General features: G+C 29.2%; 1 protein-coding gene across 2 annotated transcripts in view; it reads left to right on the forward strand.

The window, feature by feature from the left end:
* The window catches only part of Sbf (SET domain binding factor), a 139,992-nt gene that overhangs the window by 73,286 nt on the left and 46,971 nt on the right, over positions 1-19,735 (forward strand). For both annotated transcript variants that reach the window (XM_067273684.1, XM_067273685.1), the window contains exons 19-23: positions 2,471-2,667; positions 6,721-6,884; positions 7,603-7,676; positions 8,482-8,677; positions 10,513-10,646. In XM_067273684.1, coding sequence (XP_067129785.1) covers positions 2,471-2,667; positions 6,721-6,884; positions 7,603-7,676; positions 8,482-8,677; positions 10,513-10,646 — 765 coding nt within the window. The remainder of the gene's footprint in view (positions 1-2,470; positions 2,668-6,720; positions 6,885-7,602; positions 7,677-8,481; positions 8,678-10,512; positions 10,647-19,735) is intronic.

The raw sequence follows: 19,735 nt of genomic DNA on the forward strand, positions 1-19,735 counted from the left end.
TTTTTTTCAATTATCCAGATTTTTCCTTATCCGGACTACCTTCATCCCCAATTAGTCCGGATAATCGAGGTTCTACTGTACCAGGAATTATAGTTGTAATGCTGTTTATTATGTTTTAAGGAAAGCTGTCATGTCTGTAAAAATTGCTGCTACTTCTAAAATATATATTGTTTAGATACATTTAAATTTTCATTCAAATTTGGTTATGCTTTAGCCATTAAGTAATTTATATCTATATAAATATTATTTTGGAATTAGACTCACTGCATTTTTCAGAAAATTAGGTTTAAAGCTTCAACAAAATTTTTAAAATGTTAATGATTTCTTCATACGTTATATCAGTGACTGAGTGATCACAGTACTAAACTTTTGTAATTAGTAACATAGTATTGAATCTTCAAAATGTTTTTTTCTGTTGTTTTGTTTCTATATATCAATTTAAAAATAAAAACTTATGATTTTAAAAGTGTAATAAATCTGGATAAGCTGTAAATCAAACAATAAATAACTAAGATTTAATTTTAAGTTATTTTATGTAATTTATGGAAATTGAGGGAATTTATTAATAAGGTTAGTAGTTTGAATCTGAAATCCAGTAGTTGCCTTTCTTTGGCATTGTCATTTTTTGAATCTGATTTGGATCTGATTAATAGGTTTTTTTTTTTCATTCTTTAATAATAATGTCAAAATTCAAAAATTTATTTGTTTTTATCTAGATAACCTATGCATTATGACTTGAAATTTAATCAAAAATTTATTTAATTTTAATATGAATATTTATTTGTGTATTAATATAGACATTATTGTAATCAATATCCACATCTATAGTTGGATATTGATTACAGTAATGTCAAACTTTTTTTATGTTCATATATACACTGGATGACAAAAAAAATAACACACCATGAAGGACTTGTTGGATTTGAATAAAAATTGGTATGTGACATAGCTAGACAGGTATATGATTGCAACCATAAAGAAAAAACAAACTTTATTGTGCAGTAATGTTCAATACAGTGCAGGCACTAATATCCCGTTGGGCTGCCTTAGCGCGGATACAAGCTGTGATATGCCTTGGCATGAAGGCATAAAGGTTGTGTATAATGCTCTGTGGCATATCTGTCCATGCGCGATGCAACTGAGACTCAAGATGCGTCAGATCCTGCGGCTGTCGCAGCTGGCATCCCAGGTAGTCCCATACATGTTTGATTAACGATAAATCTGGAGACCGTGCAGGCCAAGGAAGTGTGCAATGTTATGTAGGCATGCTTGGGAGACCGCTGCGGTGTGTAGCCGGGCATTATACTGCTGGAATATGCCTGTCGGAAGCCCTGCCATGAGGGGCAACACATGTGGCCAGAGGATGTATTGCACATATCGTTGGGCTGTGAGGGTAGTACGCATGACAACTAGAGGTGTCCTACTGTCATATGTTGCGGCTCCCCACACCATAACACTGGGGGTTGGGCCCGTGTGCCGCTCCACAGTATAGGCTGGGTTGACACCTTGACCAGCGGGTCACCATACCCTCACATGGCCATCGTGAGCCCCCAAATAAAAGCAGGATTTGTCGCTGAAGACAATACACTGCCGGTTGGTAGCTGTCCATGATTGTCATGCAAGACACCACTGCAGACGGAGGTGTTGGTGGGTGGCTGTTAATGGTAGAACACATACTGGGCATTGGGAGACCAATCCGCCTTCTACTAAGTGCCTGGAAATGGTGCGGCTGGATACGTGGTTCCATAATGCAGGTGCTACTGCTGTATGAATGGTAGATGACGAAGCTGTAGGCACTGTCCGTGCTTGACATACAATGAGACGATCCTCCTGCCTGGTGGTCTGTCGATAGCGTCCGGAGCCTGTTTGCCATTCATGCGTACCTCTACGTACCCACTGCTCATAACACCTCCTAACAGTTCCATCAGAATGGTTCAGATGGCGGCCAATCTGGCGCTATGACAATCCTCCTTCTCTCAATCCAACGATGTGACCTCTCTCAAACTCACTTAACTGAGTGTAAGGCCATCGAATGTGTCGTAGAGGCATGTCTATCACTCAACGAAGTCACAACCATCAACACAAGTGCAGGACATATGCACAAGTCATCACAGCGTGCACCTTTATACCAGACAGAGGAAGCACTTTTCTACCCTCTGGTGGTGATGCAACACAAGAACCTGATCCCAAAAGCTAATCATTTACATATCTAGCTATGATGATGCAACATACTAACTTTTATTCAAATCCAACAAGTCCTTCATGGTGCATTATTTTTTTTGTCGTCCAGTGTATATAATTTTAAATATACAGCAATATTTTTCTGAAATGCTTTAATAATTAAAAAAAAATTACTTTCTTTTTGATACAACAAAATAAACAATTTAGTAAATATTATTCATAATTAATTATAAATAATTATTTTAAATAAATTAATGAAGATTTAAAAATTTGTAACATTTTTTTACAGATGAGATTATGGCTTATGATTGATAAAATACAACAAAAAGAATTGATTAATAATGAAGAATCAACTGTATATAGTCAAGCTATTCATTTTTCAAATCGTATGGTTTCTTTAAGAATTCCTCTTGATTCAAGTAAAGGAATTATGACACCAGTTGATGTTGAAAGAGACAGCAATAGTAATAGCATTGTAACTACAAGGTATGAAAGACAATTATTTCTCTGTGATATTTTATGTAGCATAAAATTAGAATGTCAGTGTTATACATAAAATTATTATTATTATTAAATATATACTATTATTTAACCAAATTAAAAAAAAACTATCAAAGATTTATATCTTACTAAAATTTTTTCTATTATTATATAACTCTCTTAAATTATGAAAATTAGTTTAAATTCTACTTGTTGAAATGTAATATAGAACAATATTTTTATTTTAAATCAATTGTATTAAATTTGAATTTTTATGATAATTTGTTTATTTTGTATTTGTTAATTTTTGTTTCAAAAAATAAAAAAAATAATAATAATTTTCATTTAAAGACTTTCTTTTTATATTTTTCCTTTAAAGAATACATAATGGGTAGCCAGTTTAATCTCTATCATTAGAACAAAGCAGTCCATAAATATTGTAAATTTTATAGTTATAGATTTTAAATTGTTAAACATCACACACCCTCACATGACCACATATACTTTGTTAATATGCCAGGTTAAGTTCCATATTATTATCTTAAAGCAAATACAGTCGAGTCTGCATAAGTTGACACCTAGCTAACTCGACACTATCGGTTAAGTAGTCAGCTTTCTGTGGTCCCGGCCGACTTACATAGGCATTAATGTTAAAAAACTTCAGTTTACTCGACACTGTTTAACTCGTCACCACAGGATAAGTCAACATACTTTTGCTGTCCCACTCTTCGATAAGTCGTCACCCCTCCTGAAAAAATGAATTCACTCCGCACATGTGGTGCAAACTTTTTTTTTTTTTCAGGAAGGGGAGTTGATTTATTTATTAATATATAATTAATATATTTAATACTATATTAATAAAAATGCCTTAACATTTTATGTATTTTTATGTATAAAATAATAACAGATAAACAAAAAGAAAATATACAATCTACATCAACGTCACACCAGAATCCAATTTTGCATTTTCTCATGCCAGAGGCATTAAGAATCCTTAGACATTACTTGCCAACAATTGACAATTGCAAAGATGATGTTTTCAAGGCATTCGTGATCGTTGAAAAAGAAAGTCGAGACAGTTAAGTGCTCGAAACAAACAACACTAAACAAATTTTTCAGTTTTTCATCTACAGAATAATTGTAAATGGAGGACACAATGTATTGTAAGCCTATACTACTGTATAATGCACTACTGTATTTCCCTAACTGTAGTTTTGTGGTTTTTTTCCAACTTCGCTTTAGTCGTCACATCGGATAACTAGACACGTTTCCACTTCCTCTTGGGGTGGCGACTTACGCAGAGTTGACTGTATTACTTTACACCAACACAGCTTTTTTACACTTGTCAGGGCATTTAAAAGCCTAAAACATATTTACACTGTCATATATTAAGTCATATATCAGTAGGCCTAAAAAAAATGATACAAAAGTAAAAATAATGAATAAAAAAATCTTCAAAGAGTTTATTATTAATTTTATTTTGAGAGCATTTAAGAGCAAGGCAAGTACTGAAAATAAAGATGAATATAATTGAAAAGCACTGTATTAGCAAAATGTCGTAAAAGTGAAACACCTTAACTCAAGCTATGCCTGTATGATGAAATGCAAAGAATGTGCATAGTTGGGTTGACAATTATGTTAAAACTAGCAGCCTGGGATGCCCCCTAGTAGGCGTTCTAGCAGCAGCAGTGTCATTCCCTACTAAAATTTCTCTGCAGGTGTACCCTACTAAAATGCAGTCAAGAACACAAAAAAACTGCATCTAAAATAGTACAGTAGAAGCTGAGTTCTTCAGGATAATCCTTAACCTTTTCCCCTGTGAGAGGAATTTTAAAAAATCCCTTCTTAATGTGCATTCTCATGGCATACCCTACTAAAACGCAGTCAAAAACACAAAAAACTGCATTTATTGTTATTTTAATATTGTTACGCAAAAAAACGGAATTTATTGTTAATTTAAATAATAGCTAGGGGCCCCCTAGTGGCCATTTTTGGCATACTGTGACAGAGACTGCCCAGTTTTTTAGTTTTATGTAGTAGATTTGATTGACACTCAAGCCTAAGACAATGAAAATATTAAGCTGCAGTTAAAACAACTTTTTTCAATAGTTAAAATTATGATTATGATTTTGAGTCATTGATTATGAACCTAAAATGTTAATTATTAAAAATTTCAATATAATATATTAAAATTTTTAATGTCTAAGATTTTAATATTAAAATTAACTAAAGTTTAATATTTTTATTGTCTTAGGCTTGAGTGTCAGTCAAATCTTAACATAATTATCAACCCAATTTATCTTTTCTTTAAAGAGAAGAAAAGATCAATTTACAGTAAACTTATATATATTTCTATTTTCTCATCTATTAATCAGATTTAACATTATATAAGATTTGAGAATCTTTTTCTATAGAACACATTAAGTAGTATATTTCTTAAACAATATATAAAAATAATAATTTGATAATGAATAAAACACTGTTTTAACAAAAAAGTGTTGTTTTATATTACAATATTATTATTAAAAAAAATAATATAAGAATATTATTTTTATGAATGTAATTTAGGAATTAATTTTATTTTACTCAAATATTTTTATGCATATTAACAAAAAACTAGAAGTATAACATTTTATAAATACATTTCACTGTTTTAATGTTTTCTTTTAATTTGTATATTTTCCTTATATTTAAAATTTATTTATTTCAATATACTTAAAATTTGAACCCAATGTGTAATTAATAAATTAGATTTATAACTTTTTTAGTAATATGATTGCATATCCAAGTATTTTTAAAATGAGTTTTACAGAATATCATTTTTTTTTCCATATAAATTTTAGTTAAATTTTTTTTGCTTTTTTAATCTTATTTAATAAAAATCTAACAAAATTTTTTCTCAAACCCAAAAGAAAGAACAAGAAGACAAAATTGACCACTTTACAAATACAGCTTTAAAATATTTTGACATTGCTTCTTACAGTGTTTTATATTTGATGTTACTGATGTAAATACAATTTATTAAAAAAATCACATTTTTAATGTCATAGATAAATGATATTTAATGAAAAATTTGATATAAGTAATTTATTTTAATCTTTTCAAGTTTTGTTATGACTATAATTCCATATTTATCTTTAGAAAAACAATGTAAAATTAAAAGAAAAACTAATAGTTACTGAAGCAAATAAAATATTAACTTGAAATTTATAAGAACAGAACTGTGTATAAATTCGTTATCATTAAGGTATTTATTTGTGTATATTGTTTGTTTTATTTCTGTGCATACATATGCATATTCACATACAGGCAGTCCCCTGGCTTTCAATGTGTCCCAGAAAGTGTGAACAAAAGAGAAATGTCTAAAAGTCAAGTATTAGAGTTGCATATTATACAAGGTTATTGAGGTAAATTCAGAAAATTCACCGTATAATGAAAAAACAATTAAAAATAGAGGGAAAAATCAATGTATTTTTCTGAAAATTGGTACAAAAGTAGTACACAACATACAGAATGAAATTATTCTATGCAGCCTCCATCAACTTCCATGACCTGATGATGGAATCAAATGTAGACATTGTGAAGCACTGTAAACATTAAAATAAAATGATTTATTTACTTTAAAACATTACTTTTGAGACATTGATGTCTTGAAAATCAGGACTATATTAGACTTGATGGTACATTAGAATATAGAATAGAAAAAACATGATATTTTTTGAATATTAAGGTATAACTTTTTCATATCAAATTAATATTTTGTAGTTTTGTTGTTCAGAAAGTCATGAAAATAACATTATATAGAATCATGAATGGAGTTAAATTAAGCTTAAAAATTTTATACTGCTTATATGAACATTTTTATTTATTCTGTTTAATAGCATTTGTGACTGTTTCACTATTTTTACTAAAATTTCAAATCATTGTGTGATGATAATAATAATCTTCATTTTAAATGTATAAATAATGAATATTTCTTGTATAAATTTTGTAGATTATTTTGTTTTTAACTTATATTTATTTAAGATCTTCATAAATTTAAATTTGTAATATCTATAGTATTGCAGAAACTGATAGTTTTGGAGCAGAAAGTGGATTTGAAGAAGATACTTCTGAAGTTGGGGTGAATGTTATAAAATTTGTTTCTAGATTTGTTGATAAAGTTTGTACTGAAAGTGGTGTAACAGAAGAACATATCAAATCTCTACATCAAATGATTCCAGGTAATTATAAATTTTACAGGTTTTTATAAATTTTAAATGTATATGAAATGAAGCATTGATTCTGTTTTTAAATTATATACAAAATGTATTTTTGAATTATTTGATAATTAATTTAGTAGTTTGTAGTAATAAATTAATCAAAAATCATTATTGTGTGTTTTACATTATATACAATCAGTTTTTGGAAGTGAAAATTTCATATACAGTAGAGAGTCGTTAATCGGAACACTGGTAATCAGAATCGCCGGTAATCGGCACGATTTTCAGTCGGACTGTGTCGTGCTGAATCGAACGTTTTTGATACTAAATTTACTTCTAAAGTATAATTTTCATGTTTTTATATTTTTCAATATATTTATTTTGTTTGTACAAAATGCAGAAATAATTTTTAACGATACGATAGCCTCTATTATTATTATAAAAATTTTCGTTAGACTTAAAATCGACGAAAATTCAACACGAAGCGACATGCAACAATTTGAGAAAAATTTGAACATCGGACAGGATAATGTATTTTTTCGTACATAATGGGTAATCAGAACAAATCACTAATTGGAACAACCCCAGTCCCCAATTGATTCTGATTTTCGACTCTTTACTGTATATAATTTTTAATGTAATATGTTATTGCTCTAAATTCTGCAAAAGATAATTAAAATAAAATTAAAAAATTATAAGCAAATAGAATATCAAATTTTTTAAAATATAATTTGCATAGGTGTAGTAGCAATGCAATTAGAAACATTAGAAGCTGTACATAGAGAAAGTAAACGACTACCTCCAATAATGAAAGTAAGTTTTTTTTATAAATGTTTCTATTAAAATGTTAATATTTTAAAATTATTAAGTTGACTTTGTTAATCGAATTTATATAATTATTATATCTAATTATTTCAATTATGAGTAAAGAATATGTAACATTGTTATTTACATAACTTTGTCATATTTTCTTTATGAAAAATTGAAATAAATATTTTAAGAGAAATGATATTAGAATTCTTCTTAAGTAGCTAATAAAACCCTATCATTATTTATCTTTTAAATTCATTTTATAAATTATATATTAAGTTTTAGTTTTTAATGTTTAAATACCCTAATGAATAATTTTGTAAAAATTTTTATTTCTTAGAAATTTTTCTGAGTTGTACACTTCATTATTGAATCTCATGATTTAAATTTATTTTAATGTAATATAATTTTGGATTCATCAACAGGAATTAAAATTTTTTAATATAAACTTACTTTGAATAAATTAGATTTAATCTAATTTACTTGTAATAAATATATTCACATATTATAGTAAAAATTATTCATTATAAATTTTCATTTTTTTAGTAATAGTTTAATAACTTCTGTACTATAATTTAGATGGCTACATAATTTATTTTTATACTGTTTTATCACTATGTTTTTTTATAATGTAGTTTATAATTTTTATTTTATAAGTTAAATAAAAAAGATGTAATTAATGAAACACCTAATTTATTTATCATCTAACTTATAAAAGAATACAGTTATAATTTTTAACTTTATTAAATAAAATTATTTTATTTATTAAAGTTATTAATTCATTTTTTACTGACAATTTTATTTTTAGCCTAAAATACTAACTCCTAGTCTACTCCAAGGAGAAGAATTAGTGATGGAAGGTTTAAGAGTTTATTTAATACCAGATGGCAGAGAAGAAGGAACAGGAGGAATTTTAGGAGGACCTCTGCTTTTACCAGCAGAAGGTGCTTTGTTTTTAACAAATTACAGAATAATATTTAAAGGAATTCCTTGCGATCCATTTGGTAAGTAAGTATTTATTTTTACGTATATAAGTAATGCTGATAGGCAATATAGCTAATAGCTATATTGCCTGTCTACATTACTTATCTACCTGCCTATCAGCCTGTAACAAAATATAACTAATGCAACATTTTGTTATATGCTAATAAAGCAAAATACTTTAAAATAACAAAATGTTCTAATGAAATCACAAAAAGTAAGGTATAATAAACAAACATATTGATTAATAAGTTATATTGATAGAATGTAAACATTAAAGTAATAAAAAAGTACAATTTGCAAATTAAAATTATAAAAAGAGAAAAGAATACAAGTATAAAAAAATTAATAAAATTATATCAAATCCTAAGATTTAAAAATTAATATAACATTTCATTTACCTCACACTATACTGTTAAGTTCATGTTTTTAACAGTGTTAAAGATACAGACTTCTAACAGTATGGCATGATGTAAATGAAATACAAAGTGTGGAGTCAAATGTAAGTAAAGATAATGTCACATTTTTTCTACATAATCTTTTATATTGACTAAATTCTAAATGAAAATAATTCTTTACTTGTGACATGGATCGTGTTAATTGCATGGAAGAAAAATGAATGCCTGGAAGAACTAATATAAAAGTTAGGTTTGGCAATGCTTGAGTTCTGTAAACCCCTGTAAAGAACTGTGGCCAAAACTGGCAAGCAATAATTAACAATGAATTGAAAGTCTAGAAAGGAAAGGCTCATAGAGCTGACTGAAAAGAAATTAGATGATGATGTTGCCAAAGTGCACTTCTGATTTCCAGTTTTTTAATAAAATGTGGCAACAAAGCTGGTGTTTCATCAGTGATGATGTCAAGATCATTAACAGAATGAACATAGTTAATCGAATCCCTGCTTAATGGAAAGAATGGAAGATTAGGATTGTAGACTAATGAAAAACACATAGCAACTTTTATCAAGAATCATTTTCAAATTAAACAATATTATTTTGGAAGCTAATATGTTAAGATCAGATGCTAGGAGAGAAGGATCTGAATTAATGATCTTAACAATACATCTAACTCTTATTAGGTATTACAATGCATGAATTATTCTTACTAATTTTTATGGTGGAAAATTTCTTTGTAATTCTTGATTTAAGATTCACAATCTTACCTAGTTTTATAGTAAGTGATAAAAAGCAAGTACTAAGAATAGAACTCTGGATATGCTGAAAGGTAAAAAGTCACAAAAAGTGAAATTGTCCAAAGATTTCATAAATTTCATTAAAATTTCAGTTTAGATAGATGGATTTATTTATAGGATTTTGACATTCAAATTAAAATATACAATTTTTAAATTAATAATATTTCTGTAAAAATGAATTGTTTATAAAATATATTTAGTTTAATAATAATAATAAATATGAAAGAAAAAAATTCTTTGTTTTTCTGAAAATTGCATACTAATAATTTATAATTTATTTGTTAATACTAATAATACTAATTTGTTGTTAAAATTGTTTGTGATTAATTCTTAGGATATAGTCCTGGAGCTACATTGTGATACATAATTTACTTAATTTCCTATGAGAACTGATTAACAACACTTGCTTTATCAAACATCTTTACTTCATAAATTGCTGTTTGATAATCCAAAACTCTTCTATGACTTTTAAACAGCAATTTGTGAAATAATGGTATTTCACAAAACAAGTGTTGTTTTGGCCTAATCATTTCTTATCCTATGATTTATTGAATTCCCTATATCATAAAAGTTAAAATTATTAAACTGAATGTTGAATATTAATAAACAAATTTTAAATAAATTTAAGTAAATTTTTTTCTAAATTATTATTCATTTTCATCACAGCTTGTCAGCAAACAATTGTAAGAAGCTTTCCTATAGCTAGTTTAACAAAAGAGAAAAGGGTAAACACACAATATCTTTCACATCTGGATCAAATTTTGCGAGAAGGACTTCAATTAAGATCAAGTACTTTTCAGGTAAATATGTTTTAGAAAATATCAGAATAAATTATTTTGAAAAATGTACCTTATTAATAACCAATATTCTGATAAAAATTTCATTTACATTAAAGTTAATACTACAGGTACATCACTAAATTTCTTGCAACTGATGGCACTTTAATTCAGACAAAATTATGACAGGAAAGTTGAAATTCCTACAGTCACCTGACTAGTATACTGGGCTGCTGCAGATAGCATTATGCATAAGGTTTATTTACACTACACTTGTTGATTATAATACTGCAATTCTGTGATATTCTTAGTTTATTTTGTGTGGGTGCCGGGAGGCGGCCGATTTCTCGTTCCTCCTTTTTGTCGGCTAACAGGTCCGTGAGACCTGCCCACGTCAAGATGGCGGTTCGGAGGAGTTACGCGTTACACGAGTGGATGCGAGTGGAGGAAGTGAATGGGTTCGACGGTAGAGCGGTGGATGATGACATTCGAATAAAGGACATTACAACGGATAAAACAATAACAAAGATTTATTAAAGCTAACTTGACAATTACAGATACGGCGAGCGTCGGTCGCCTGAGTTCGTATTCGCGGAGGGAGAGTTTACAAAACTTTGGGTCATACCTCGTGATCCGGGTCGATCTTCACAGTCGATACGATTTCGTGGATTTCCGGCGGTTCCCCTCGACTTTTTGGCCGCACGCGCACAGGCTAAGAGATAAACGTAACCGCCCCCCTTTTCTCCGTCGTCGCCCTTTTATTCTCTCGGTCACGAGTTCCAGGTTCGCCAACCCGCGTTTTTCGACTCTTGTTCCTCCTGATTCATTTTTTCTATCTTTTGACTCATATCCCTTTTCCTTCTACTCGCGCGGAAAGGGATGTATCATTACCGGCTAAATTCCGGTGGGTTCGAATTTTCACATTTGCTTAAATTTAACCCTAGCTATGGCTTGTAAGAGCTGAGTGTGTTGGTGGTGTCAAACATAATTTACATTTCATATTTGTTTAATTTAAGTTTCTAGCTGTCCTTGTTACATGGGAAGTGTGTATAATTAGTGGGTTTGAGGTGTGTTAATGAATTATTATTTATGAACAAGGTTAGTCTGCCAAAATAGTTCATCTGGCAAAGCTTTGGAACCAAGGTTGCTGGAAATTTGGTAATGTACCTGTATTTTCTTTTTAAATGTTATTGATTTCATATTTGATAGAAAAGCACACATATCTGATAAAGAATAAATTTTTATATTTTGATCTGTTTTTCATAGTATATATTTAAAAACTTTTAAACTACTTAAAACTACTAAAAAAGTTTTTAAATATTCTAAAAAATATTCTATATATTTTATATGTAGAATATTTTTTTAAATTACATAAACAGATGAATTTTTGACAGTATATATTAGAGTTTTGATATAAAATGTACTTTTCTGAATTCTGTTTTATAATTTATGTTTATGAAGTTGCCAGTAATTTTTTCATTTTTTTTCTCCAGTATAACTTTCTTTATATACTATTGTTGAAAAAATCTTTTAAATATTTTATTTATAACAAATACAATCATAAGAAAAAATTTTCAATTTTCTCAGTTTTAATAAGTTCATCTTTTCAAATTTTACTTTTGTGAAACTTTTCTTCATAACTAAATTTAAAAATAATTATTTCTTTATTTGTGAGGCATGCAAGTTGTTTCAAATACCTGGTGCATATTTTTATTTTACATACAGGTTTTTTTCTTTATTATAATGAGAACAGGAGAAAGTTACACAGAATCAGCTGTGAATACACAAACAAACAAACACACAAACAAGTGCCCATGTGAAAGACTCTTATGGCAATGTAAGAGTGTGTTTATAATAATCACTTTTAATATTTAAAATAATGAGAAATTTGAATTCAGTAATCTTTAATGTATAAACATGTATATATTGATTTTTACAAATATTCAATAAAATATGCAGATAAGTTTGAGTGATTGTCACTGAAGTGAATATTTTAAAACTGAACTTTATTTTTTTATTTTTAGAATTTTGTTGTCTACAATAAAAATACTTTTAAAATTTATTTTAAATTAATATTGAAAATACATGTAATAAAAAGACAAAGATGTTCTATTTGCCTACATTTCTTTAAATAAAACTATTGATCAGAAATAATTACAAAATATATAATGTTAATAAAAATTAATAAAATTGTATTAAAAAATAATCTTGAAGAAAACAAAAAATTATATTATCAAATATTAGAAATAGAAAAATGTTAGATTTTAAACTGCTGATGTTAAAAAGTTAGATGTTAAAATGTTAGATTATTATGTAGTTATGCTTTGTTTTCTTTGATTTTGATAATATAATTTATCCTGGTTAATGAAGCTCTCATATTTTGAATCATTGAGTGCTTTTAAACTTTTTCTATTTAGATGTTCAAAATTTATTAGCAGAAAAAAAATTAGTTTTACCAATTACCAGCATATATGGACTAATGCTAGGCTTAATAAGTTATCTGAAAAATTGCTGTATTCTCCCTATTAGAAGTTTAAACCTACCTTTTTCTATTTCTTTAGTTAAAACGGATTTATTAGAGGCCTCCTCCTGTTATAGCACCATATTTTTGTTACTGAGAAATTGATATATTAATATACAGTAAATAGCACATTTTAATGAAATTCAAAGTTTTTTTTTAAATACTGGAAGCTGTTTTTGGTTATGGCAACAGTTGGGAGTAAATTTTCAGTAATTTTCCCACAATAAAGGAAACAGAAAAACAATTCAATGTTGTCTGAGAGTTAGCTTAAAATTCAGAAAATAATATAGAATAAATAATTATTCTTCATAGAAGCTTTTGTTTCAGAAAATGTTTAAGCCCAGTAGGTTTCTAATAGTGACAGTGAACTATTTTATATTTTTAGAGACTTGAAAGTAATAATTAATGAAAATAAAAATTTAATTTTTAATTTTTATTTTGAATTCAATGAAGAAGGAAATTAGATTATGTATAAATAAGAAGTTTTAAATCTTAATCAAAATAAATACGAGGCTGCTAGGCGTTTTTTCTTGTGCTCCTGGTCACTCATACTAAGCCTAAGAAATAAGCGTTTTTGACTTTTTATTTCGTTAAAAGTTTAAATTTGTGGTTTACTAACATAAAGTACTTCAATAATAACATTATTAATAAATATGCAACGTTCTCCACCTAAGAGAGGAAGACCTCCACTAAATCGTGCCAAATCGGATACCAAGAAGAACCAACCTCATTTGTCAAACCCTAGGACGATAATGGACTTTAATTTCAATTCTGGAAAAAACCTTCATGAAGAACTTAGTGATGAAACGAATCCCAACTTAAATCCATCGCAGATAAGTGCAAACAGCATTTCAGGTGAGTCAACTAAGTCTGACCAACATTTTCCTACTAAATCTGACAACCTTCCAGACACCTCTACTTCAGAGTTATGGAATAAAATCTCGGACTTGATTAATACTGCTAATGACAAACTTTTTAGACAAATGGTTACGATAAAACAAGATCTAGAAATTATTCACGAAAACATCCGGGAAACGAGGGATCACCAGGTAAAAATGGAGGAACAAATAATTGACTTAAAACAACAAGTAGAAAAGTTACAAACTGACAAGGATTGCATTCAATTCAAATTGGACTCGTTAATTAATGAACATCGCTATAATAATATTATCATGTATAATTATCCAAATCAAAAAACCACCTCAAGAGCAGAAATACATAATTTTGTTACTTCTCTTTTAAATCTACAAAATATAGCTCAAGAGGATATACTAGAGATAGTACAACTGTCTAAAACGCCTAATATAACAATAAGAATCACTCTCAGTAATAAACAAATTAGAGATCGAATTTTTACTACTATTATACGGAAAAAACAACAAAATTTGTTAGAAGAATGGAATAATTTACAAATTTCTCCGGATTTAACTACCAATTCAAGAGCTAGACGGAAATTCTTACTACCAACTTTTTACGAACTACGTAAACAATATCCTCAGGTTAAACTGCGTAACGATATCTTAATAATCAACCACGAAAAGCTAACCTATAGTTTAACCACTGGAAAACTGGTACAAGCAGACACCTTTCTTCCTTCGTCAAGAACAGATATAACTAAATGACAAACTAACAAACATGACGATTTTCAAGTCCGTAAATCTTTTTCTAATAACCAATGCCTTATTGTTATTAATTGGAATAGTCAGGGCCTCAAATATAAAATTCCTCAACTTGATGTCTTTACTAAATATGAACCAGATATCTTGGCTATCACTGAAACCTGGATAACTTCAGAACTGGTTTACAAGTCGAATTTTTTCGAGAAATTTATAATCGAATCAGTAATGGCAAACAAACAAACTGGCCCAGGCCGTCCAAGTGGAGGCCTTTGCTTATTATTAAAAAAAGGTGTCGGTAAAATACTACAAACAAAAAAATCTAAGAATTTCATTTTGCTTCTCATCCAAATCAATAAACCTATTCTTGCAAATATCAAAAATAATCTAATAACTTTAATACTTGCTTATATTCCACCAGATGATATATCAACTTTGAATGAAATATCTAAACACATCGAGACTTGGCATTATATGACTCCTTACTCCATAATACTGGGCGACTTTAATGCAAGAATAGCCAATAGAATGGACTCCAAATATAAAGGTACTAACCCTTTAATACAAAATATTCGCTACTCGAAAGATAAATGCCTAAACAAACTGGGGCAAAAATTAATAGAAATAATAACGAATCTTAAAATGTATATAATCAACGGTCGCATTGAAACTGATACACCAGCAGAATTCACCTGTTTAACACACACAGGAAAATCAACTATTGACCTCACGATCTGTTCTGAATTATTACTAGATTGCTGCATGGACTTTAACGTTATCGACTTTGATATTTCTGATCATTTCCCCACAATGGTAAAATTTCTATTATTCTCGACAAAAAACTCTGACAAATTAACAGTCAAAAAACAACGAGCACAATATAAATCTCACAGATATTCCAAAGAAATTGAAAACCGTTTTGGCGACATCCCGATTGCAAAAGAGAACAATAGCGAAGAAATATACAGGTTAATGATTGATATAATGAATGATTATATTGTTCTAAATAATGGTAAAAGAAAATCTAATAACGGATTTGGACAAGGCTGGTTCGACTTTGACTGCTATAAAAAGAAAATGGAAAAAAAGACTAAATTAAAAATATTCAGATTAAACTCTAATGACATCAACTTCAACAACTATAAAGACGTTAAACGAACTTATAATAACTTAATTAAGACAAAAAAGAAAAATTACTTCAAGAAGCTTGAATTAAACTTAATTAAATATAATAAGGACAACAAATTATTTTGGAATACAGTAAGAAGATACCGATTCAAACCTAGCATAAGCGAAAATTCACTAATCATCGACTTCGATACTTGGAAAAACTTCTACCAACGCTTCTCAATAATTCATCTGGACTCACCAACAATATTAAATACACAGGCATACAACGAACACCTGGATGTTGACTTTTCACTTGATGATCTAAATGAAGCAATTCAAAAAATAAAAATCAATTCAACCCCAGGTCATGATAACATTCCCAATAAATTCCTAAAAATGCTACCTAATAGTTCCAGATTAAAACTACTTAATATCTTTAATATTATGTATAAAGCAACCTCCTTTCCTGACTCTTGGAACACTGTTATTCTCACTATGATATACAAAAGGGGCGACAAGTCTTCCCCTAACAACTATAGACCTATAGCACTGCTATCTACAATAAGAAAATGCTTTACTTCAATGTTAACAACCAAATTTCAACAATGGACCAAAGTCAACGACTTAGAAGCCAAATTCCAATACGCCTTCTCTAAAAATAAAGGTACTGAATCTGCTATTTTCATTCTACTAATGATAATTCAGCTTTATCTTACAAAAAAACACAGGAAAGTTTATGCTGCATTCATCGATATAAAAAAGGCCTTCGACTCAGTCTATACTCCATTACTAATAAATAACTTAAAAGCTTGTGGTGCTAGCAATAAATTTACAGCTACCATAAATAAGCTTTACTCAAATTACTCTGTTAAAATTAAACAAGGCAATACGATTTCTCCTCCATTGATTCTTTCCCGTGGAGTGCTCCAGGGTGACCCCTTGTCACCCTACCTATTCAATTTTTATTTATTGGGCATTGACCATCTTTTTAATAATTCTTCCGAAGGCATTGATATAAATAATCGAATATTTCATTATATCCTCTTCGCCGACGATCTAGTCATATTAGCCCCAAATAAAATATCACTTCAACGCAAGATTAATCAACTCAACTGTTATCTTAACTCAATCTACTTGGAAATAAACCCAACTAAAACTAATATAGTAATTTTTCGTAAGAACAATAAATTATCTAATAAAGAGACACAAATTTATCATGAAAATACTCCACTGCAAATAGTCAACGAAGTTACTTACCTAGGAGTCGTATTTAACTGGAACCTGACTTTCAAAACTCAAATTTCAAAATTAAGCATCAAAGTTAAACATGCAATTGATAATCTATTATTTCTATGTGCAACAATGAAAACATCAAATTTGAATATCCATCTCAAACTCTACAACACCATTGTAAATCCTATCATTTATTACGCAAGCCCAATATGGGGACTGGATTATCTATATAACCTTGAAACTCTACATATCTACTTCCTTCGAAAGTTATTTCATCTTGAAAACACAATACCTGGATATGCCATCCGACACGAGACTAGTCGTACTTGGGTTTTTCCCCATATATTAAAACGAATTATAAAATTTTACTACAGACTTAAATACAAAAGTGATGACAATACCGATTTTTTATATCAAGAAATGATAAAGCAGAGCAATAACGAGAAAAACAACCACCTTTGGCAGTATAAATTTCGAAGATTATTAAACTCTTTTGGTATATCAGAATTACTGTTCACCGACACGATTCAAGACTGGAAATTCGCCTATACTCTCCTACTAAATTCGGCTGTATCCCAATCAATTAATAAAGACCAGCTCTCCTTAAATCAAAGCAACTACCATCCTTGGTATATTAACATACTCAATATTCCCTCTTTTCAACCCTATATGTGGCAACCAATTGACCTAAACGTAAAACGTCTAATAATGCAGCTACGTCTCAATAAATACTCTCTTTTTGTTAATAGAACATATATAAATTTTTCGACCAATTACTGCCAATTATGCCAATCTGATGGCTTTTCTATGATCCACCTACTCCAAAACTGTAAAGCACTAACTAAATTGCGTGAACAATATGACATAATAAGAATATGCAACGTTGGATCACTTCTTGACTTTAAAATTAACCTAAACTTCATCAGCAGAAATGACGCCTATAAAATTTATAACTACTTTGCAAAAATCACTGAAAAAATTCCCGATAATAACTAATTATTTGTTGTTGTTTATTTAGGCAAATTCTTTATAACAATACAACCCAAAGGTAAAAACAGTGCCTTGTAATAAATTATGTTAATTAATAATTGTTACAAAAGTATGTTTTATGTAATTTTATCATGTAAATTAATTCTTTGTGTAATACTTGTATTTGTACCACCCCCTTAGAGGGAAATTTTCCCTTTGCAAATAAATGATGATGATGATGATGATTATGTATAAATAAGAAGTTTTAAATTTTAATCAAAATAAATAATACAGTAGAACCCTGATTATTGGAGGTAATGTGGAAGAATGTCATTAGAGATAATTTAATTCATAGATAAAATGGACAGCCAAGACCATTTTAGATTTTTAAAAAATTGCAGATATAAAGGATGTATATGGATTCACTTTTAAGCTTTAGTAAATTTAATCATATATATCAGTGATTCTCAAACTTTTTCGATCCACCGCCCCCTTTGTTCCATAAAGTTACACCCAACGTCCCCTAACTTATTTTCTCTTGTGTGAGAAAGGATTGGAAATATTCTTAGGAAAACTTTTCTATGAATCTCACACTTTGTGCTTGTACCGTACATTGTTCTCAACATCTGGAAACCATTAAATGCAATGTTTCCTCTTATCTGTTGAACAAAGGAAAGGGAACGGCTGTCAGTGACCCCAACTTTTGCCTTTGGTCACCATTCAGTACCCTGCCTCCAGTGACCCCCTAGATTTACTCACCGCCCACAAGGGGGCGTTATCGCCCACTTTGAGAAACGCTGATATATATGAATGAGCAATTATTTATTGTGACATTCTCACAATGCTGGGCTACAATTTTTAAATCATGTTTTTAATTTATTTAATTTAAAATATATGCTCTCCATTTCAGATTAGAGTCTTGCCTGTGTAAACCATACTTTTCCTGCTAGCAATAGAGCATCTATCTAACTCCTTTCGGGGGAAATTTTTGAATTGAAATAATATGACTTCCACTGCAAACTGGAAATTTGTGTATAGTTAATTGGGTCTCCTGCCCCTATGCATATCTGGTCTTGTCTTTATCTATTTAACTCTGTTCTCAAGATTAAGGAAGGACAGACAGATGGACAACAATAGGAATTTATAGATCTAAAATTTTTTCAAATTGCAGCCCAACATCATTTTTTGCATCATTTATTATGCAGCTAATACATACAATAACACACTTTTATTCCTAAAATATTGTAAGTTATGTTTTAATGTGAATGATTTGTCTCACATTGAAATTAAATGATAAAAGATAACAGAAACAACCCATTTTGTAATGTATTTTATTGTTTCAAAATTTCTTTAAAATGATCTTTAGAGTTTTTTGTTTTATATTAGTTTCTCCCATCTCTGCTGCAATGTTCCACAGCCACCTCAGCATCATTTTTATGGACTTTCTTTCCTGAATAAATCAGGCTTCGTCCCTCAACATTGGTCACTCTCATTGTAAGCCTGGCCAAAATTAAAATGGACATGAAAAAATCCTCTAGTGCTCACAGGATGGAAAAACTTTTTAAAATATGACGCTTTATCATTAGCTACTTGCTTAATACATTTGAGGTTAAAAGTATTACAATATTTATGCTCTTGCTACATTCATGATAAAACTTTTATGA

Source organism: Centruroides vittatus, unplaced genomic scaffold (assembly GCF_030686945.1).
Source record: "Centruroides vittatus isolate TY-2023 unplaced genomic scaffold, ASM3068694v2 contig_484, whole genome shotgun sequence".
Classification (NCBI taxonomy): domain Eukaryota; kingdom Metazoa; phylum Arthropoda; class Arachnida; order Scorpiones; family Buthidae; genus Centruroides; species Centruroides vittatus.